At 37.4% G+C, this 23,438-nt stretch overlaps 2 protein-coding genes across 4 annotated transcripts; one reads left to right on the forward strand and one right to left on the reverse strand.

The window, feature by feature from the left end:
* Positions 457–21,841, reverse strand: LOC107644358 (DNA mismatch repair protein MSH7-like). Of its 3 annotated transcripts, none has more exons than XM_021102947.1 (9): positions 21,781–21,841; positions 2,348–2,867; positions 2,135–2,230; positions 1,983–2,038; positions 1,697–1,763; positions 1,231–1,326; positions 983–1,114; positions 829–862; positions 457–750 (listed from the first exon to the last, which is right to left on the reverse strand). In XM_021102947.1, exons 1-9 carry the CDS (start codon positions 21,834–21,836, stop codon positions 692–694), a joined length of 1,116 nt encoding a protein of 371 aa, XP_020958606.1. In that variant the 5' UTR covers positions 21,837–21,841; the 3' UTR covers positions 457–691. The 3 variants fall into 3 exon arrangements, with proteins under 3 accessions (XP_020958606.1, XP_020958605.1, XP_016203681.1); XM_021102946.1 differs by lacking the exon at positions 21,781–21,841 and adding an exon at positions 3,334–3,826 and having other exon boundaries at positions 460–750; positions 2,351–2,867; XM_016348195.2 differs by lacking the exon at positions 21,781–21,841 and adding an exon at positions 3,334–3,823 and having other exon boundaries at positions 467–750.
* Positions 22,009–22,837, forward strand: LOC107642120 (multiprotein-bridging factor 1c). Its single transcript, XM_016345432.2, has one exon. The coding sequence runs from the start codon at positions 22,183–22,185 to the stop codon at positions 22,615–22,617; it is 435 nt and encodes a 144-aa protein (XP_016200918.2). The 5' UTR covers positions 22,009–22,182; the 3' UTR covers positions 22,618–22,837.

Raw genomic sequence — 23,438 nt, forward strand, 5'->3', positions numbered from 1 at the left:
CAATATACCCTTCGCCTAACAATCCACTAATGCTAATTCCCCTGTCATTTAGTGTAAGAATTTTGCATTACTAATCAATCTCATACTTTTCGTTCGTAAATTTTTAAAATAAATAATTGAATCAAATACCTTTTATTGACAGAATAAAATATAGTTAGATATGTACATAACTTTATAATGCATATTACGGTAGAAGTTTCACATTATCTCTAATTACATACTTAAAGTTGTAAGGACTTTAAAATAGTGAATAGTTGAAATTTAAACATACATTGAGGGATGAGATGATAATTCAGTAGCCAACAGCCTTAGGGAAATATTGGCTTCAATGGCGGATTTGATTTGCTTCTTGGCAGGCTAATGAACATATATAGCCTGAATTCCTATGAAAACATTTTGTTCCATATATATATTCATATCATATGGATATAGTCCAGGTAGTGTCTACAGATTCAGAAGGTTAATCATATTGTGTACATATTAAAACCTGGTTCATTTTGAAATAAGAAAAACAAATTACCAAATAAATCATAACATTTTCCAACCACAAGATGTTTATTACTATACAAAACCGTGCAAAATCAATTTCAAGTAGTGCTGTAATTGATGTGTAGCTCCCAAGCCAAAGAAACACCCATATAAAATCCCAGAGTACATCACATTAATATATCCCCACACCAGCAACAGAAGATCACATCTCACCATGTAATGAGAATTTTCTAAGCGCTTTCTGAGCTCCTTTGGACAGCCCTGAAAAAACATTATATTTTAACATGAAATAATGGACCTTTAGATTTGATATGTATTTGAGAATAGATTGTTGTTCACCTCTACTTTCATATATAACTTCCTTAGGCGACACCTAAACACCAATGCCCAAAATTAAATTAGCTAAAAGTTTTACAAATGAGTTACAATTCATGAAACCTATACCCTAATTATAAAAGTGAAAAATAGGTAATTAAGATGTCCCAAAACATACTTGCATCAATAAAGCTCCCAGAGCAGAACATGATGCATCATCATCAATGGAGCCAACCCAAAATCGAAGACGAGCACAATCAACAAAAGCAAATCCATACACAACTGAACCATCATCCAAGCTGGTACTACCCTGTAAATTTTTCAATTTATCACCATTTAACAATTCGAGTTACCAACAAAACTATCTATGCATTAGGTATACTTATAATAGCTTGCAAAAATTAATAACTCAGCAACAGTGCAAACCTCTTTTATTGCAAGCAGATGGTTGGCATCAGGCCCAATATTACCCTCCACAGTGGTTGATGGAGTGATGACCTGAACTAATTTTCTTTGAATAACCTGAAAATATGATGACAGTCAGTAATACCATGCAAAAAAGGCAATCTAAATTTGCACGTTGCATAAGATAATTTGTTAGAACTCAAAAGCACTAAGGATAATGAATAAATAAAATGATATATACAGATTTATCTTAATTCAGTTCAATGTCATGTTTTCTGCTGCAATATCACTACATCAGGTAGGAAACAGTTTCCAACACATACAATAGACTGAGACACAGGAAATTCAAAATGTTTGAATGAACATGAATTTATCCACATCTAGGGTAAAAAGCTATGAAGCAAAACTTTCTATGTACAACCAAAGAACAACGTCATCTACAAGAATTTAGCAAAGCCAACACAACTGTAAGCATGGAAAAACTTACAGAGTTGGCTCCTCTAGCCTTTGCTTCTTCAGATGTCTCCAACTGCTCCACCCTTCCAACCTTGTATCTTCACAACGAAAGAAAAAACTCAAAACAGGGCATACTAAGTCCTCAATTCATTAGCTAGGAAATTGATATGCAACATGATTAGTAAGATCATATCATGCAATCTATCTGGAGTTAGCCATACTCATCTATGTGCTGCACGAAATCTCCACTTCAGATGTACATTACATTTAATCAAATCAACTTTCAAACAAAATCTCACTCTATCCTTAGTACTTACCCCCGAGCAACCAAGTTTTGAACAGCATCATCAATCCCACTTTCAGATATACCAACCTGAAGTAGCAAGTAATAACAACTCTCTTTAATCTTTAAGAGGTAAACAAGTAGGAAAGTAATAACCAAACGACTATACACGACAAAAGAGTTGACCTGTCGACATTTTCCCACACCACTTAATGTTATTTTCCAATCAAGCTCCTTATGGCCAATTTCAGCATCCATTTCATAGAGCTCATAAAACTTCCCCTGTGAATGCCATTAATTATGGCAGACTACTATTAATTGAAGGTAATGAATACACAGTAAATCCTCAGAATTAAATGGTATTACGACATCAATAGTCAAAATACTTCATGAACTAACCACTTTAAAAAATAGCAGAACATCCATGTATTTACACTTGACACTCCAATACTGTTTCTGTGAAGCTGACATCTTTTTCAAAGCATCCGGAGGTATATAAAGTGTTGTCCTGTCGTACAAAGGATCATTGGGCCTTCTTCCACTTGCATCCTTGATTCGAGAAGGATCAAGCCACTCAAACCTGCTAGCCACTTCTGCTTCCTTCTTAGTCAAGTTCAGTGATGGTGAATCCTCAAGAAATCTGACTCGTTTACCAGAATCCATCAATGAACGAAACTTGGATTCATCATCTCGACTTCGCTTAGCATGAGAAGCAAGAGGCTGCATCCCTGGTGTTTCAGGCCCAACAACATCATCATTAATTTCGATAGGCTTTAACTGATTTGCCTTTGCCTTGAGACTTACAGCAGTATTTTTCACCATAGGTTGAAAAGCTCCTTCATACTCCTGATGCTGTCCTTTACCGTTAGCACATAATGGTGAAGAAGACTTACACAAACTGTCATCTGATGACTGGCTCCTGCAAAAACATTAGCACACATAAGATCATTGTAGTGGCAAAATAACAAAAATAAAAATTAATTAAATTAAACAGCATTTTCATTTAGAAATTTCAGTTCCAGCAGTATTGTATGTTCGGTATTGTTTAACTTGCTAGAGAATAAAATTCCTTGGAGAAATCAAATTGCTTCAATTTACTATGTTGCAAAAGTTTACCGAATAATCCAAAATATGATGATTGATCATCATTCTCAAAGTGAAAATTCACATGCTATTTTTTTCCATTCACCTTTCACATGCATTTAGTTCAGATAACAAGTTGACACTTCTGTTAACTTACATTTTTTCTATTTTCTAATAAACTTAATGGAAAAAGAAAACAACATAAGAAAATAGAACGTCGAAATAAGCACATTTCATTTTTTTTCTCTCGCATTTTGGTGAAACAAAACCCTAAGGGGAATGACCGAATGAATGACTTGTACCTATGACTAAGCTTATCGCCGTCGCTGACAAACTTGTGCATGATGCTCTCAAAGAGGTTAGGAGCAAAGCCATTCCCGCTCGAAGCGAAGGTCGCCGGTAGAACCTGACGCGGCACCTTCTCCGGCGGCGTGTCGGTTCCTCTGACATCTTCTACCGCCGGCGCTGGAGGATTGACGGCGGCCGTGAAATTACGGTCGTGTTGACGGACAGACGAATCGGTAGGTCGGCGCTCACCGGAAGATTTGTTTTCCAGCGAGGCTTTCTGGAAGAATGAGAGTATCGATTTCTGGCGATTCATCGTTGAGGTGAGAATGGGAGAGTGACAGAGAAAATGTATGAAAGGGTTTAAGCTTTACGGTAGAATTGTGTATATTTGAGACTGTGCAGTAAAAATTTTTGGCGCCAAGGGGAAGGTTTAGCGCTCATTCTCAACCTGTTAAATTGGGTGTTCCAAAAGACCAAAACTATAAATTGCTTTCTCGGTTTCTCCCTTTCTGTTTTCATTTCTTTTTTTTTTTTTTCTTTTTTTTTAAAAAGAAAAATAAGTCCCTGCGTCAACAACAGTTTTGCTTAACTTTTACCCAGTTTAGAGACTATAAGGCTGTGTTTGGTTTATGTCTTAAAATTATAAAGATATAAACACAAATATATAAGAGTACATAGATATAAAAAGTCATTAATTTTATATTCTGTTTAATAATTAAGACATGGATAGAATAGAACACACCATTTACAATTTTATTAAAAAGTCAATTTTATCTTATTTATTCTAGTATCACCATCACCATTTCTGCTTTTTCATACTCCTTCAAAATCATCACAATTTACTATGGCATCATCATCTTCAAAACCAACACAGATCTTTTTTAATTTTTGGTAATTCTTCATCCAAAATAAAATCAACCTTATAAGCATAAAAAATTTATCCAAAATTGCTAAAAATTAGCATAACAAACACAAATCTCTATCAATTCAAATACAGAATAATTTATCACCTCATCCATGGCAAAAAACACCACAAATAAAATTTAATCCGAAATTTAATATTTATAAAATAAACAAAAATGCTTCAATAACATTCTAATCGAATAATACAAACATTCAAATATTTTATTAAAAAAATTTTAAAACAAATACAAATTGAATCTAAAGTAGAATAAGGCAACAAAGTAAATGAAAAAAAAAAGAAAGAAGTGGAGAAGAATGAAAAGAAGATGAAAATGAGGAAAGATGGAAGAACATGACAAAAAAAATAAAGAAGTGAAGAAGAACGAAAAGAATATAAAAATGAGGAAAGATGGAAGAAGGACAGGACCGACGAGAAAATATCATATCTGTAACGAGATTTGTGGTTGCTTCTGCTGTAGATCTGCAGTTAAAGAGAATAAGAACAAAATGCGAATGGGGGAGAGCAGCTTCGTTGTTACGACAGTCGTTGTTGATGCTGATCGAAGGGTGAGGCAGAGAGACTTTCTTATTTGCTGAGACGCTACCTGCAAAGAGAAGACAGAAGACAAACAGCGCCGCCAAAGAGAGGATGGAAGCGACGCCATTGAAACCCAAATCGGGCAACAACAATGGAGGCTGAGAGAGGAAACGAAGAATGGTTGAAGAAAAAAAAATTAGGTTGAAGGGATAAAATGGTAAAAATTTTCCGTGTCTCAACTTAAAAATGAGTATCTCAGCTAATTGGAAAGACACAAAATACATGTTTTTTGTGGGTATCTCTGTGTCACCGTGTCTCTCTTAGTTTGTGTTTCACAGACATCAACCAAACGGTGCCTAAGAGGCTCCTTTTTCTGTCTTGACTCTCTAAAGAAGGGGGAAGGAAAAGAAAAAATTACTCCGAACAAAAAAAAAGATTTAGGCTATTTTATATTCTAAAAATATATTTGGCTAAAGAATTTTAATATGGAATAAAGATGTATATTTTTGCTGGAAATGGAGGTTTTGGTGTATATACAGGTGGGTAAATGTTGCAGAGGTGCAGGCACAACACGCAAGTAACGTGCTGATTCAGCACGCACCCAACGTGTTGGACACTTGTCTAAATCAAACGCAACATGCACCATCTGTGTTTGACATGTGGCAGCTTGGCAAGCAACACGCATGCTGCGTGTTGTACACGTGGCAGATGCTGGTTGGATGGCGTTGCAATACGTAACCTGCAAGGTAAGTCTTCTGCCTATAAAAATCGAAACTCGTAATTATTTTACTTCATTGTGAGAGAGGTTTTTTCCTCCAGGATTGGTGTGATGGAAGGCACTGCAAATATAGTGGTTTACTACAACGGTGAGGTCATACGAAATACATATGAGGGATGAATTTTGCGTATGAGAATACATTTTCATCTGTGGTTCTGGGCACTATAACGTTCGCAGAACTACAGTACGGGCTCTGTCAAAGCATAGAGACTGATATTTTAAAGAAGGTGACCAACATTCTCTATAGGAGTCCGGTTGTCGTATTTGGCAGCCTGATATAGTTTGAGATTATGCCAATCGTCGATGAATCATGTATTCAGCAGATATTTCATATTCACCAGCAAACTTATAGGTGCAACACCTGAGGATTGAGTTATATGTTGAGTTTGAGCATATAGTTGCGGATGAGGTTCAACATGACACAGATGTGCAAGATGACAAGATGAAGCGTACTTGGAAATGAATAATGATAGCGATGAGGAGTTTGAAGCTACGTACGAAGCTGGTAATGAGGACGACAATGGCAATGGGCGAGGTGAGGCAATGGCGGAAACTTTAGTAGTTCTAGCCGCAGTTAGTCAACCAATAGATGTTCCACCTTTTATGCGTAACTTAGATCTTGACGACATGCATGCACCGGAATTTCCCGAATATGCAAACATAGATACGTGAGGAGTGAATAGTATGTTTACTTGATTTGGTTTTAACGGATCGATAAGCGACAAATTTGTTTTCTTATAGGTGTTGCTGATCCTGAGGATAGGGAGTTTAGAATCGGAATGCAATACGGTTCAAGAAAAGCAGTCATTGTGGCAATTCGGAGTTACACTATCTCCAGAGGAGTCGATTACGTTGTTTATGAATCCGAGCCACAGACGTTCTATGCAAAGTGCAAGACTGATGGACGTGGGTGCAACTGGCTTATCCTGAGCCAACTCGATACAGAAGAAAGCCTGTTGGGAGATTTGGAGATACAACGGGAGGCACACGTGTTCCATGGGAATGATCTCACAGGATCACTCCAAGTTAGACTCAGACATGATTGCTGAGGCTATGATGCCATTGGTTGAATCCGACCCATCCATAAAGATCAAATCTATAATTGCGGAAGTCCAGACAAGATTCAACTACACTATTAGTTACCGAAAAGCTTGGTTGGCAAAGCAGAATTCGATAGCCAAGGTTTTCGGTGGGTGAGAAGAATCTTACCAAACTTTGTCGTTGTGGTTCTTGGCAATAGTTCAAAAGATGACTGGTTCACAAGTTCAAATAGAAACATGACCCTTTGTATAACGGGAGTCAAGAGGTGGACGATGTTAGGATACTTCATCAGGTATTCTGGAGCTTCAATTCATGCATAAGAGCTTTCAAATATCGATGGTTCAATACTTCTTCACGTGGGCATATGCTGTCGACTTATCCGCGAAGAGGGTGGTACGCAGCAGACAGAAGATGTGACGCCGAACATAGCACTTAACAGACTCCCATGTATCTAAAGACTATGTGTCTCTAATATGGCGAACCCATAAAAGCTTTATATAGCTTTTGGATGAACTGCTCACAACGGGTTCACTGTCGAATATCGCGAGGCACTGGGTGACCAAGAAGTCGTGACTGCTATCGGTCTAACCGGTCACAACCTCTCCATCAATAGGTACGCCGAATATGCGTAACATGTCCTCCAATGTCTCTGGTCATCACCTTTTCACAAGAGCAGATAGCATCGCGGAATGGCCTCTGATCACTCCAACTCTCGAGAGCTGGTAGAATCCGGTGGTTCGTAAGGCTTGGTCAACCGCCGGATGCCACGTCTCTGGTTGGTCAAACTTACGGGGCAGAAGATTCCTATTAGCCTAGTAAATTTTAACCACAAAAGAAATTAATTTAATAAATAGCAAAAAGAATAAATTAATAACAGAAAATAAAATAAATAATAATTACAAAAATTCAAATTTCTTATCATTCATATTCATATTTTTTATTAATTTTATTAATAAAACTATTTAGAAAAAATTATTCAAATAAATAATGACAAACTACTAAACCAATGCTAACCAAATAAATACTAACAAATTAACCAAAAATAATAAACTTACATAGTTAGGATGTCCAAATAGTTGATGATATGATCTTCTGCAGACGTATAATTGTGTACCATTTTAGATGTTCTAATCTTACTCTCAACTCTAAAACTAACTAATCACCCCTAACTAGGGGCAGAGTTAGATGAAATATTAGAGGGGGCCAAAAATATTTACATAATAAAATAAGACTAGAATAAAATTTTAATGGAGGTTAAATTAAAATTTATATATAATTTACATGTAAAAAATTAAAATTAGGGGGTCATTGCCCCCTTTTGCTACTATGTGGCTCTGCCCCTGCCCCTAACACAATAAATAAAACAAAATAAAAAAAAAAAAACCGTTGCTGCTGATGACTATGGCTTCATGAGATGAGAGTGTATGGTGATAGCGAATGGGGGAACGAAAATGATATGAAGCCAAGCCTCACTCTTCCTCCGTTTTTATACACCGAAACCAAACTAAACTATAAATGACACCTGTTCCCAGAGCAAGGCTTGCCTCTTGCATGGAGACAGTAGTCAACACATTACTTGCATGTTGCCGCATGGCCGACACGTGGCAAAAGGAGGTTACCACGCACCCTACATGTTGTTTGGATGGAGACACATGGCTTTCACGAATCTCTGCAACAGGTAAATGCATGTTGCTCTGCAGCTGCTACGTGACGAATCTCTGTTGGAAATCTCTGATAAAGTTGCTTTGAAAATTTGCGCAGAATCTCTGCTATGTTAACACGGAACCTGCGTGTTGCCTGGAAACACGACACGTGGCAAATCTCTGTTGAAAATCTCTGATAAAGCTGTTTTCATTTTACGAAAAGCTAACACAGAATCTATGTGTTGAGCAGTATTTTTGATACCTCCACATCTCTGTAAAATACTTAAAAGGTGCAAAAAACTGAAAAGTGTAAAATAAAGATTTTGAAAAGTAAAACTGACTGAAATCAAAATAGTTTGCATTGAATTTTAAATCAAGCAATTAAAATGCCTCCGACTGGATCAAAGAATTTTTTGACATGAAAAGTAAAGGTATTGAAATGTAAAATTGACAATGAAATTAAAATATGCTCTGAAAATAAATTAAACGGGAAAAGAAAAAGTTTACAGAAATTGTAAAATTGAAAAGTAAAGACAATGGAAGGAACCCTATAGAAATCAAACTCGAATGCAGACTCAAAAATTCGCTGGGGATGTGAGTGTGCTTGAGTGTATTTCTGGAGAAAAGTTCCAACTCATGTGCCGTACTGCTTCCTGTTATTTATAGCCCTCTTTCCATAACTGATCATTAAAGAATTTGTGCCCCTTTGCGTGCGCAGATTAAGGTAACCGTTCCCACTCTTTTGCCCAAGAGCGTTACCAAAAAATCCTTAATTCAAAGAAGGCCTTCGATCCCCTCCATTCGTGTAACTGCTCGATTTACCAAAGTATCGAAATCGAATCTGTGCCAAATAATTTCCACTTAATACTTGCACGTGTATCTCATTTAGTCCCTGCTTCCATCTCGACACTTTACCAACTTTTTCGAATCGGCTTAATCTTTCGAAAATAATTATTTCGATTAAGAAATTGCCCCCTAGGATTAATGTGTTTGCTTTCGAAGCCACTCCTTGGAAGATGAAACACTTAATCCTAATCCAGTCTTCAATTACTTGAACCAGTCATAATTGCCATTTACCTTTTCCATCAATTCTGACCCGTTTGACACGTCTCCCACGATTCACAGTCTCTCTCTCCACCACTTCGCCTTCTTCGCAAAGTCACCTCCTTTCTCTTTGAATTCTTTCTGCAATAACGGTTAAGCAAGAAAAACCCCCTTTAAATTCAAACCTCTCATCTTTGCTTAACTTTCTCGAATTCTTATTCTCTCCACATCTCTTGCATTTCTCTTTCTTGTGTAGCCTCTATTTTCCATTCTTTGTTTTTCTTTGCTCATCAATGGCTGCTTCTTCATCTCACGTCGCTACTCAAGACAAAGGTAAACGTCCTATGATGCAACTACCAGCTCCTCCGGCCTTACACGTACTGAACCAGGTCAATGATGAAGTCATTGATAACCCACAATTCCAAATCGATGATCCCAGAATTCTTATCCCTTTCATTGTAGGTGATGACACCCATTGTTTTATTGGTCCCATTGAAAGTTTAGAAAGGGCGAACAAGCGACTCCCTTACTTCCCCAATGCTCAAGGGGAAGACTTGTTGATTAATCAGGACCTTGACATCTCCTTTTTTACCAATAAAAAATTCTTCATGAATAACCCTAAAATCGCCCCTCGTGGAACTGACTTTTTGGCCTGGCATGAGCGTCTTGCACCAGTGAAGAACGCTGCCTGGGGGGCTCTTGGGATTCAAGATCTTCTATGACTTTCTCACTTTACTCCTTTAACACATCCTTAGATGATTGGGGCCATAACTCATTTCTAGAACAGGACTACCAACAATTTTTACCTTCCTTGTGGGATAATTGGTATGTCACTCCTCGATGTAGCTGCCATCACAGGGCTCCCAATTAGCCCTCCGGATCTTACTTCTGATATGCAACCTAAGCGACAGTACATCATTGCTTCTATGACTTCCTACAGTGACTTCATTGCTCACCATATGAGCGCAGAGAATGACCATGTTACAGATGATGAACATGTGACCTTTTTATTTTATTGGTTAAACGCAATAATCTTTTACTCTCGAAGTGTTTAAATGCAGAAGCTTTTCCTCCCACTTGCTGCCCTCCTTTATGAAGGGAACAACTTCAATTTGGCTAAGTTACTTCTAGGGCATATTTTCGAAGAGTTTGGCCAGTTTATCAACTGTCTTCGAAACAATTACTTGATTAGTACGGGAGGTCCTCTTTGGCTTCTCCAACTCTGGCTAAATGCCATTTTCAAAAAATATATGATAAAGCCTGGAGGTGGTGTTTCAGACAAACAGCATATCGAAGGCTTTCGACTGGCTAATTTCAAACAAAATTTTCTAGAAGCTCAATCGGATGAAGATCGATTTTGGGCTGTTTTTTTCCCTTTTCTACTCTTGTAAAAATTTCCATAACAAGGACCTCAATTTCACCCTTTTTCTGCGTCGAAATTGTGGTCCTTCCTGGCTCGAACGTCTCCTCTTCCCTAATGACACCGAAGAGAGCGAACTTGCCAACAGGAGTTGGGCAAGCCTACTAGCTGTGCAAGTGATCCCAACAGGGCTACCTCAACACAAAAAGGAACGTTTCAAAGCCACTCTGTATGCTCCTCACTATACAGCCAGACAACTCGGCTTCTCCCTAGCTATCCCAACTCTACTCCCCAAGAACAGCAAGCCCTTTTGCCATGTCACTTTAACTTCGAAGAAAGAGCTTGATGTTTGTCTCTTGAAGAATCAACAACAAAGAGAGGGCTATAATCATCTTGTTTATGATCGTAGCTCATTCATTACAAAATCTTGCTTTGATTGGTGGGCTACTTATTATTCTAAGTACAGTCGTACCTTAGAAGAAATTAAGAGTTCTGTTATCCGAGCGGTTCCTACTGTTGAGGGCTCTCCCAAGAGGCCTCTGAAAAGGAAAGCAGAAGCCACAGCTTCTTCACGACAACCACCAAAGAAAGGTCGACGGACTCCTTCGAATACTTCCAGAAGGGTAACTATACTTTATTTATATATATATACATTTTAACCAAAATTCTTCGAAAACCACATTTGCTTGCAATCCTCTTAATTTCAATCTTTCTTTAGTTACATTTGCAACCATCAAGCGAGAGCGCTTCTGATGATAGTGAACCATCCATCCAAAATATCCTTGCTGCATCCTCGAAGTCGGATGATGCGATTGATTTGGATTCGGGCTCTCAGTTGATTCGAAGACAAAGACCCGTTCCGGTAACATTATATTGCCTTTGAATATATTAATTTAATCAGAGTAAACCTCGACTGATGTATGTTGTATTTCAGCCTGTCACTGCTGCTCAATCGATCACTTCATCTCTTGCGCCTGACCAACCATTTCAACAACATCAAGCTCCTCTAATTTTAATTGAGACCCAAATAGTTGATTTAACAGAATAACATGCTCACCATTCTCCAACACAAATTTTAAATATCGAACATTCTTCTCCACCAAACCAAGTTGAAACCTCTACCGGATTCCAGGTGGCTCCTGATTCTGACTCTCCTTCTCGAGTCTCTGAAACTATTGCTCATGATTCAAATTCTCCATCCTGAGTTCTGGAAACCATCCCTTCACCACAAAGAATTTCTAGTCCACCCAAGGATGCTGAACTTCCAACTCCTCCTGATTTAGGATCTGGAGATCTGGGTATAGTCTCTGAATCCACAGATGCTGACCTGATTACACTAGTTACCATCCTGAATCAAGTTGTTCAGGAGGATAAGGTGCCCATTTCTACCACTGCACTTACAGGTCCTTCTACATCCAATTTCCCGCCTGAGCCAAGTATTGATGCTCGAGAACAACTTTTGGCCCTTCTCAAGCTTCTGGATCATCCACCCACTGAATGGACAAATAATGCAGCCTTGAACTCAATTCTGTTTGATGTCCTAAGTTCATCTCTTGAACTTCAGGTTCCATCCCAACACTCTTCTATAATCAACCAATTCATAAAGGTTGCTAACAGGTGTGTATCTGCCCAATATAAGCTACAAGAGGTCAAAGATAAAGTAGCTAAAATTTGGTCTGAATCATATAGCTACACTACAGCTCTCCAGCCCACAAAAGCTTCCCGTGAAGAATTTGACTTAAGAATCTCTCAAGCCTTTTCTGCTCAAGCTTATTATGATAAGGAAGAAAGAGAACTTGAAATGGAATTGGCTCGAATCAATGAGAAACTTGCCAAAATTTGAAAGAGGGAGGCCGATATAGCAACACCTCTAGCCACTATCCAACACAAGAACCAAAAGCTTGTGCAAGAAATCCGTTCTATTGAGGCCAAACAAGAAGAATGTGAAAGCAACTTGGCCAGGCCCAATACGAAGAATATGAGCAAATCGAAGCACTTTCAGCTCTGGATAGTGAAAGAGTTAAGTTACATTCAGACTTAGCAGAGCTTATGGCGCCTTACCTTTCTCCTCCTTAGGATTCAGTGCTTGTAATGATATTTTTTATATCTTTAGACTTATGCATTTCAATTTTGAGTTAACAAACAATGATATTACTTTAAATACTTTCTGTTTATTGACTTGATTACAGTTCCAGATTCAATATCTTTGATTCGATATGTGTTTCCGAAATATAATCCAATCACTTGGAAACGACCTTCCCAAGTATGGGACCATTTGCCAAGAATTCTCGATTTCTTTTCCATTGAAAAAATAACTTTCAAACCCAACTCACCTATACTGAAGCATTTTTCTTTTACTTGATGGTTGTAATTTCGGGCAACATTTTCTTTTTGTCGAATTACGTTCTCAAGCGCCAACATACGCTCCGAGTCTAACTCATTCAACTCATCAAACATTGTATTCTAATAATCATCGACTGGAAAATCGTCTTGCTTTGACATTCTTAAAGTATTAAGATTGATTTCTAATGGTAGCACTGCATCATGGCCATACACTAATTTATAAGGTGAAGTACCTATCGACCCTCTTGGTGAATTTCGATAAGCCCATAGTACTTGGCTTAAAGTTTCATGCCAAGTTCGAGGTCTACTCCCGATTTGTTTTTTTTATCAAATTAATCAAAATTTTATTTACTGCCTCAACTTGGCCATAGGCTTGTGCATAATAAGGGGTTGAAGTAACCATATTAATATTTCTCGAAGCTGCAAAATTCTTGATTCACTGACCCGTGAACATAGTCCCTTAGTCAATACACAATGTTTGAGAAATTCCAAATCGATGGATTATATGTTCCTCAATAAAATATATTATTTCATTTTACCCAGATTCTATTAAAGGAACTGCTTCGACCCACTTTGTAAAATAATCTATTGCTACCAGAATAAATTTATGATGTTTCGATGAAGGGGGATGAATCAATCCAATTAAATCCAGAGCCCAACCTCTGAACGGCCATGGCTTAATAATCGAATACAACTCAGATGCTGGGATCTGTTGTATCGACCTATGCCTTTGACATTCTTGACACGCCTTTGCGTATTCGATACAATCTTTGATCATGGAGGCCCAATAGACATGATTTCGACATAGTACCCATTTCATTTTCATCCCAGCCTGATGAGCACCACATATGCCTTTATGGACTTCTCCTAAAATAATGTCTTTATCATCTTGACTTAGACATCTCGAAAGGCTCCCATCGACTCCTTTCTTGTACAACTCATCAGCCATTAAGACAGAATTCATTGCTCGCAATTTTATCTTTCTATCGACTTGAGTGCTAGGATTCTTTAAATACTCAACAATGAGTTTCCTCCAATCATCATCTTCCCAATCATCCACACATAGAACATCTCTTTCATCCACAGGCACCAATATTTGGCGGATATTTGCCAACTTTCTTAGTGTTTCTGGGCCTATCTTATACCTCGAAGCAATTTGGGCCAACTCATTAGCAATTTCATTCTGGATCCTTGGGATATGGACCAGTGAAACTTTTCGAAAAGAAGTTAACAATTCCCAAGCCGTTGCCAAATATTTTTGCAACCTCTCATTGTTACACTTGAACTCTTTTGATAATTGTTTTAAGACCAATTATGAATCCCCTAGGATTTGGACTTTCAAAGTACCTTTCCCAATTAAAATTTCCAGGCCTAAAATCAAAGCTTCATATTCTGCCATATTATTCGAGCAAGGATACTTTAGCTTGAACAAAAATTCTGATGGGATTCCTTCTGGTGACACAATGAGAATTCCTACACCATCTTTGTGCTTCGATCCATCAAAATATAACTTCCAATGATCAACTTTAACGTCGAGTACATTTGTCCCTTGGTCATTCAGATTGTTCGAGTTATCAACTAGAAAATCAACAATAACCTGGCCTTTCACAGCTTTTGCTGAGACATACTACAAATCAAACTCTGTCAAAGCTAGCATCAATTTCCCCAAACGACCTCGTAACATTGGAAAACTCAACATGTGTTTGACAAGATCAGTTTGTGCAACAACTTTCACAGGTTTAGCTACCATGTAACACTTTAATTTTATGCACGCATTGTATAGGGATAAACACAATCTTTCTATTGGGGAATACCTTACCTGATATCAGTCGAAACTCGACTAAGGTAATAAATTGTCCATTCATGTCCATTCTCATTATCTTGGGCTAGCATACACCCAATTGTGTTTGTAGATGCTGCAATGTACAGTTTCAAGGGCTCATGTGGGCGAACATTTGCCATTATTGGAGCCTTAGATAAATAAGCCTTTATCGACTCGAATGCCTGTTGATGCTCATGTGTCCATTCGAATTGTGAATCATTCTTTAGTTTTACTAAAGGTGCAAATACTCGAGTTCGGCCAGAAAGGTTCGAAATAAACATTCGAAGATAATTTACTTTTCCTATGAACGATTGCACTTCTTTTTTCGATTTAGGAGAGGACAATGCTAATATTGCATCAGCCTTACTCTTATCGATTGCAATTCCTTTTTTGTGAACAACAAAACCTAAGAAGTTTCCTGCCGACACACCAAAGGCACATTTTAAAGGATTCATTTTTAATCCCTTTTTTCGCATAGTAACAAACGTCTTTCTTAAGTGATTAATGTGTTGATTCACTGAATTTGACTTGACCATGACATCATCAATATATACCTCCATAAATCTCCCGATATACTCATGGAATATGGCATTCATTGCACGTTGGTAAGTTGCACCAGCGTTTTTCAAACCGAAAGGCATAACCACCCACTCATAAGTGCCTAATGCCCCGGAACAACGGAAAGCAATTTTGGACACGTCATCTTCTGCAATGAAGATTTGGTTATATCCTGAATAACCGTCCATAAAACATAAAATTTTATTTTCTGCTGCGAAATCGATCAACATATCTGCTATTGGCATGAAATACTCATCCTTCGGGGTGGCATTATTTAGATCTCTAAAATCAATACACACCCTTAATTTTCCATTTTTCTTCATTACAAGAACAATATTCGAAACCCATTCAACATAACGTGCGGTTCGAATAAATTTAGCTTTAATCAACCGTTCTATTTCTTCCTTAATCTTTTGATTGATTTCTAGAGCAAAACGTTGAGGAGTTTACTTCACAGGTCGAGCATTTGGTTTCAACGCTAATCGATGCTCTACAAGAAAACGATCGAAACCAGGCATCTCATGATCATCCCAAGCAAAACAATCTTTAAATTCATGTAAAAGACGAAAAAGTTCAGTTCGAAAAGAATCTGCAACATCTTTACAGATATGAGTAATTCGAACATCATCAACAGATCCCAAATTAATTTCTTCTAAGGGATCTTGGGATTCAAACCCTTTTAAGTGATCCTCATCTTTTACTGAATATTTTTCAAAACCCAAATATTCTAAATCATAGATGCAATCAAAAGAGAAATCAACAGATTCATTATAGAATGAACTTAATCATTTGCTGGATTAACAACAGCTTCATTTTCGATACAATAAACTTCTGCTATTTTATCAGTAGTTTGACTAATAATATCATTTGAATTACATAATGAAGAAAAACTTAAAACATGAATAAATTCGATTGAAGACATCGAATTCTTACTACTAAAAGAAGAAATTACGTTCCTAAATGATTCAACTTCATCAGAAGAGCTAACTCTACTGAAGGAAAGTTACTTATATAATTATTTAAAATTACCAGGTAATCCGAGACATCTTGAGCATGTTCCATCGAACAACGTCTCAAATCCATTCTAAGACGAACAATCCCCACCAGTTGGGGGCACAGCAAGGTGTGGATGGCGCAGTTTCACCGCCAAGCCTTCTGAAGACAAATAGCAGCCCTCACAGTTGTAAGAATTTAACACCCTGTCAACATTTAAAGGCTTCAATTTCGAACTATATACCCTAAAATCGACATATAGATGTTCGACATATAGATTCGAATTAGCCTTAACAATTTCAGGCTTTCCATCTTTTGTCCAAAGGTGGACACTCTGATGTACAGTAGATGGTACAGCTCTAACTCCGTGAATCCAGTCCCGACCCAATAAAGCATTATAGCCTGCCCTCGAAGGCACCACCACGAAAACAGTGTTTTTCTCAGAAGACCCCACCTTCACCCCCAAGGTAACCAGACCTTTAGCAGGAGTAGAAGCACCACTAAAGTCTATTACAACAATATTGGTGGGAACCAAATCATCAGGATGCTTACCAACTTTCATCAGCATCCTCTCCGGTAAGAGATTTATTGTTGCTCCACCATCAATTAAAACTTTATTTACTTTATTTCCTCTTATAGTGGTAGTAATATGAAGTGGGCAAAGATGAGAATTTTCTTTTTCAGAAGGCCTCAGAAAATACCCTGGTTCATCCTCATATCGGATGAAAGAAAAGGCTTCTTCAGCTTCCATATCATGATCTTCTTCAGGGTCGCCTTCATACTCACCCAAGTATTCAGTTGGAATAATTGAAATAGTTCCAACCATTTCATCATCCCCCTCTTCGAAATACTCTTCATCCAAATCAACATCCTTGTCGTTGTCAGCACCTGGAGTATTAGCTACCACCTTGCTTTTATCCAACTTCGCAGGGGAAGGAATACCCTTTGGGCATGTTTCTCCATCAGAGGGAAAGACTATTCGAGAGTGCACCGAGGGCGTTGTCCCCTTGCCTTTACCAGAATGAATTTTCTTATTTTGCGGTTGATCCCGTCTTCCTCTACCCCTTGAGTACCCTCTGGCTCGGCCACAGCGGTAAGGATATTGGCCTCGAGCATCTCGATTCTGGAATTCTCGATAATTTCGAATCCATTGAACTCCTATAGCCTGAGAACGGCTCATCGGTGCGACAGCATTTTGCTGAGGAGCCTTGGAACTTTATTCTTCCACTCGTCTAATTGGTTGCTTTTGACGAGCCTACTCCTCTCTATGAGCCAATTTCTTTTTCATCATCTCTTTCTCAAAGATTGCTGCAGCCTCAATATCAAACACAACATTGCATCGAGGACACAGAGATACGTCCCGATCTTTAAGTTTTTACTGCATAAGGAACTCCAATAATCCATCCCCTGCACCAGGGTATATAGATCGGACTTATGACTCGAAATCACCTAGAGCCATGTCAAAATCATAAGACATTCCAACCATATTTACTCCAAAATATGGTTTAGCAAAACTGGCCTCAGCATCGAAAGGATCAGCATCGACTTTCATCTCTTTCTTCCCATCATCAAACTTCAAACGTCCTTCCATAATGGCCTCCTGTATGAGGTCCCTGAAACGAATACAGCTGTTAGTCGAATGACTAGTTGCTTGGTGAAATTTACAATAAGATTTCCCTTTTAAATCTTTCACCGAAAGTAATGTTCTACCCTCAGGCAGAATTAATTGTTTATCTTTAAGCAACACATCGAAAATCTGATCAGATTTCGAGATATCAAAACTATATTTCTTTCCACTCTTTAGTTTTGAATCGTTCAACTTTTCGTTACTAGGGAGCTTTTTAAGTAAAGAACAAACATATGGAGGACCCTTTTTAAGTTCAGCCAAATCAACCTCCGCCTCGAAATCGAACTCCTCTTCCGAGGATTCCATGGTCACATAAGCAACCTTCTCCTTTCGAGTAAAATATTTACTCTTTAACCTTTGTTCATTCTTATATTTCTCTTTTTCCTTCTTCATAAGTTCAACCTGACGAACCCTTTCAGCCAAATGGGCCAAATCAGCTATATACACATTAAGCAGTTTTCAACGCATATAGAATCCTAACCCCATAACTGCTATTTTCACCACTTAACTCTCAGGTAATGACACATAACACCTACTTCTATCATTTTTGAAACGTATCATATAGTCATCAATGGTTTCACCATCTTCTCGTTTCAAAGCTACTAGATCAGGAACTGCTACATTCAACTCCCCTTGATAAAATTGAGCATGAAAAGAAGTTTTCAACTGATTCCACGTCGTTATCGAATTTGGTCTGAGATTCGAAAACCAAATAAACGCATTCTTCATTAACGAAGAAGGAAAAAACTTCATTTTCAAATTCTCATCATTGACTAGATTCCCAATCTCGACCAAATATCGAGCGACATATTCAGTAGTCGATTCTCTAACTTCCCCCGCAAATTTTGTAATTATTTTTGGATTCTTCACCCCTCTTGGCACTTCGGCCATTTGAACAACTTGAGGGAAAGCAGATACAAAATGGGGTCAGTTCATAAACCCAATGTTCAAACCGACTCGATTGAGTACATCTTCCATAATCCTTGTGACTTGATAACGTTCACCACCATGATTAGCATGTAATCGGGCTAGAACATCATCTTCATTTTGACCACGGGAAATTATCTGAGGATTTTCTCTGTTTAAAACATTGTTTTCATTTTGAAATATATTTTTGAAACCCTCATTATTTCCCCTGACATCATGCCTTTCGCCTTCATCATAATCAACGATTCGAGCAATCCATTCAACTTGCCTTGCAAGATGTTCGAATTTCGATTCGTGATCAGTAATTATAGGATTTAGAATTGTAGTCATTTGTTGAGTCAATAAGTTGACCAAACCATGATGACTTTTCTCTATATGTTGTTGAAATACTGCTATAGAATTAGAGTCATTCGACGTAGAGCCCACATTATAATCACGAGAGAATTCGAAATGCTATTGTGGGTTTTGAGAATTATTTACTCCATTTACACTACGAAAACGAACATGAGGAACAAAACCACTCACTGGTGGAGTATAACCAGGAGGAAGACCATAAAGAGGCCAACCAATAGTTACTGGAGACTGAACAGGTGGTAAGTGACCATGTGGACGAATATTACGCCCATTGTTTCCAGTTTGTACACTAGTAGCCACCGTACTTTCACTTATAATTAAACCTTCCAAACGTAAAGTAAACGTCCGAAGATTGCACAGTTACTGGTATGCTGTCATTGGTGGACGACCCACCATTCACATTTGATACTTCATCAGCCATGTGAATAATCATTCCACTTCTCAATCGCATACACCAAATGACACCAAAAATCTTTTGACACACTTCATTTTAAAACTGTCCCTACCTGGCACGCCAATTTTTTTTGTCAATTTTTAACAAATCGATGGCGGTTCAATTCTAATGGTTTGGGAGCGAAACCTACTCCTCTTTTGTAGGTACCGATTTTTCTATAAGTGCATTAAAGGTTCTCGAATCAGACGAGCATAAAAAGGAAAATGAGTTCAAGCGGGTACCAATTTTTTTCTATAAGTGTATCAAAGGTCCTCGAATTAGATAAGCATTAAAAGAGAATTAAGTTCGGAAAGTGCAAAGAACTGAAAAAAGTGTAAAATAAAGATTTCGAAAAGTAAAACTGACTAAAATCAAAATAGTTTGCATTGAATTTTAAATAAAGCAATTAAAATGCCTCCGATTGGGTCAAAGAATTTTTGACATGAAAAGTAAAGGTACTGAAATGTAAATTTGACAATAAAATTAAAATATACTCTGAAAATAAATTAAACGGGAAAAGAAAAAGTTTGCAGAAATTGTAAAATTGAAAAGTAAAGACAATGGAAGGAACCCTACAGAAATCGAACTCGAATGCAAACTCAGAAATTCGCTAGGCATGTGAGTGTTCTTGAGTATATTATTGGAGAAAAGTTCCAACCCCTGTGCCATACTGCTTCCTGTTATTTATAGCCCTCTTTCCATAACTGATCATTAAAGAATTCGTGCCCTTTGCGTGTGGAGATTAAGGTAACCGTTCCCGCTCTTTTGTCCAAGAGCGTTACCAACAAATTCTTAATTCAAAGAAGGCTTTCGATCCCCTCCATATCAGTGACGGATCTAGAAAATTTTGATAGTGGAGAAAATATATATATATAATAAAAATTTAACAATACAATCGAAATATCTCTCTTTTTATATAGAATAATGCTACACATTTATGTTATGTAGTTGTTACGGGAAAAAATTAAAACTAATATAAAAAAAGATAAATAATACTCTTTCGAGGCGATTTCTAAGAAAAAAAATAAATTTCATTTAAATTGTGAATTTATCATTCTAATAATATCTAATATGATATTTTTAAATTGGCTATGAAGTACCAAAAATTAAATAAAATATTGCTGTGTGGACAAATTCAATAATTTAGTAGGACAAATAAATATTATTATCATATACTACTCAAAAAAATTTCAAATTGTAGTGGGGGCGCTTGCCCCCGCAATAAAACATGTACATCTGTCCCTGCCTCCATTTGCCTCCATTCGTATAACTGCTCGATTCTCCATTTGAGTAACTGCTCGATTTATCAAAGTATCGAAATTGAATCTGTGCCAAATAATTTTCACCTAATAATTTGCACATGTATCTCTTTTAGTCCCTGCTTCCATCTCAACACTTTACCAACTTTTCGAATCGACTTAATCTTTCGAAAATAATTATTTCGACTAACAAATAAATTAAGAAGAAGACCAATATAAAGTCACGATATGAGAACCGAAAAAATAAATTAATAATATTTATTTAACTAATTTCGTAATTATTATGTATGTTACTAAGAATATTAAATATCTTTTAAATTTAATAGAACGAACAACATTATATCAAATTAAAGTCATTCCAAATAAAAATAAAATATTTCAATGGACAGTATTCCAAGTAAAATTCGATCCAAAACTAAAATAATTCTTTAAGAGAAAGTATAAGGAGTCAACGAAATTTTTATATAATGTGTATAATGGAGGTTTAGAGAGTATTAGAGATATAATCATTAGTGTTACTTTTTCTCATCAGTTGAAGTTTTTGAGATGAGTGGTATCATGACATGGTATTAGAGTGCTAGATCCGCAGTTTAAGGTTTTGGGGAGATGTTTATTATCGCTAGTACTCGGATGGTTATTCTAGATAGTATGGGGGTTCATTTTGTAACTCACTAACCCATTGTACACATTGTACAAATAGTCCATTGTCTCCATAGTGGGATCCATCCTTTAATCTACTTTTAATTGATTAAGTATTTTCACACTTTTTAAAAACCAAAATTTTGTAAGAAAATTTAATAAATTATTTGCTTAAAAATACTTCTTATNCTTTTTTAACCTTCGTCCATCGTCCCATTGTTTGCTAACTTTGCTTTCCCTGATAATGAAGTTCATGATCTATAATCAACCTCCAAATAAGGGGAAAAAAAAAGAGTATATATTCGACTTGCCTTGATGAACAAGAAAGAAAGAAAATATCCACGGCATTTGAAAACGCCACAAAGCAACGAATTGGATAATAATGGATATAGGTCGAACCTTCTGGAGAAACCACACAAACGGCACCCAAATCACACAAAGAACGTTCCAGAGACACTCATTTCACCAAGCCTCGAATATATATCACCATCTCTCTACCATTCTTTTCAGTTTTCAATTTTTCTTCTTCACTCACAACCGGTTTTCTTCATTCAATTCATCCTTTCGTTTTTCTTCAAAACTTACCTCGTGTTTTGCAACGATGCCGACTCGATCGACGGGGACCATAACGCAAGACTGGGAGCCTGTGGTTCTGCACAAGTCCAGGCCCAAGGCCCAGGACCTTCGTAATCCCAAGGCCGTGAACCAGGCCCTGAGGTCGGGCGCCGAGGTGCAGACCATCAAGAAGTTTGACGGGGGGTCTAACAGGAAGCCCGGGCCTGGGATCAATGCGAGGAAGCTGGAGGAAGGGACGGAGCCCGCGGCGCTGGAGCGGGTGGCGGTGGAGGTGAGGCAAGCCATACAGAAGGCCCGTCTGGATAAGAAGATGAGCCAGGCAGAGCTGGCGAAGCAGATCAACGAGAGGCCGCAGGTGGTGCAGGAGTACGAGAACGGCAAAGCCCAGCCCAACCAGGCTGTGCTCGCTAAGATGGAGAGAGTTCTTGGTGTCAAGCTCAGGGGCAAAATCGGAAAATGAAAGAAGATTTTCCTTTAATAAGAGTGCTTTGTGTTGTGGTGTTGTGTTGTGTTCTGTTCTGTTCTGGATCAGGGTCTGTTGTTTAATATCTGATATGATGGAAGGGAACGTTAAAGTGTGTGATTTTAGGGAGAGTGTTAACAAAAGTTTGATAGTGTAATGAGATCTCGCTGTAGATTAATGTTATTATGACTTATTCGATTTTAAAATTTGGAGATTACATTAATTTGTATATGAAAATTTCATTAACTAAATTGTTTGTTTTCCTAAGAATAACATTGTTATAAACTACTATAATTGTACTAACAGTTGAATTAATGAAGACATGTATTTAGTGAGACACCACGAGACCAAAGATGGAAATGCTTTTCCCAAGTTACAATATGAAAAAAAAAAAAAAAGCCGTAAATGCCCATAAAAACAAATAAAACAAAACACAGTAGCATATAGCCTTGAGACCAACCTGGATGTTCTTTTGATCATCTGAAACCATGAGATTCAGAGCACTACCATCAATCAGAAATTCCGTTGCAAAGCAATCAAGATTACCGAAATCTTTGGTCAATAAGCTAAGTTGAGCACCCTGCTCTTTCCAACTAAGGAAGTATATACTTTTATGGATGAAGTTTTTTTACCTGAGAAAATGTTAACAGATATTACCTAAAAGAGGAAGAAGAAATTAATTCTAATAACATCCATTTATCTGATTCTCATTTTCTTTTTTTCTTTTCACTTCTCTGGCACTTGTTCAATATATTTAAGATAAGCATTCAAAGCTTATTTCACTCAGAAAATTACAGGGAAGCAGATGATTTCAAAAT

The sequence above is a fragment of the Arachis ipaensis genome, chromosome B05 (assembly GCF_000816755.2).
Source record: "Arachis ipaensis cultivar K30076 chromosome B05, Araip1.1, whole genome shotgun sequence".
Taxonomy (NCBI): Eukaryota; Viridiplantae; Streptophyta; class Magnoliopsida; order Fabales; family Fabaceae; genus Arachis; species Arachis ipaensis.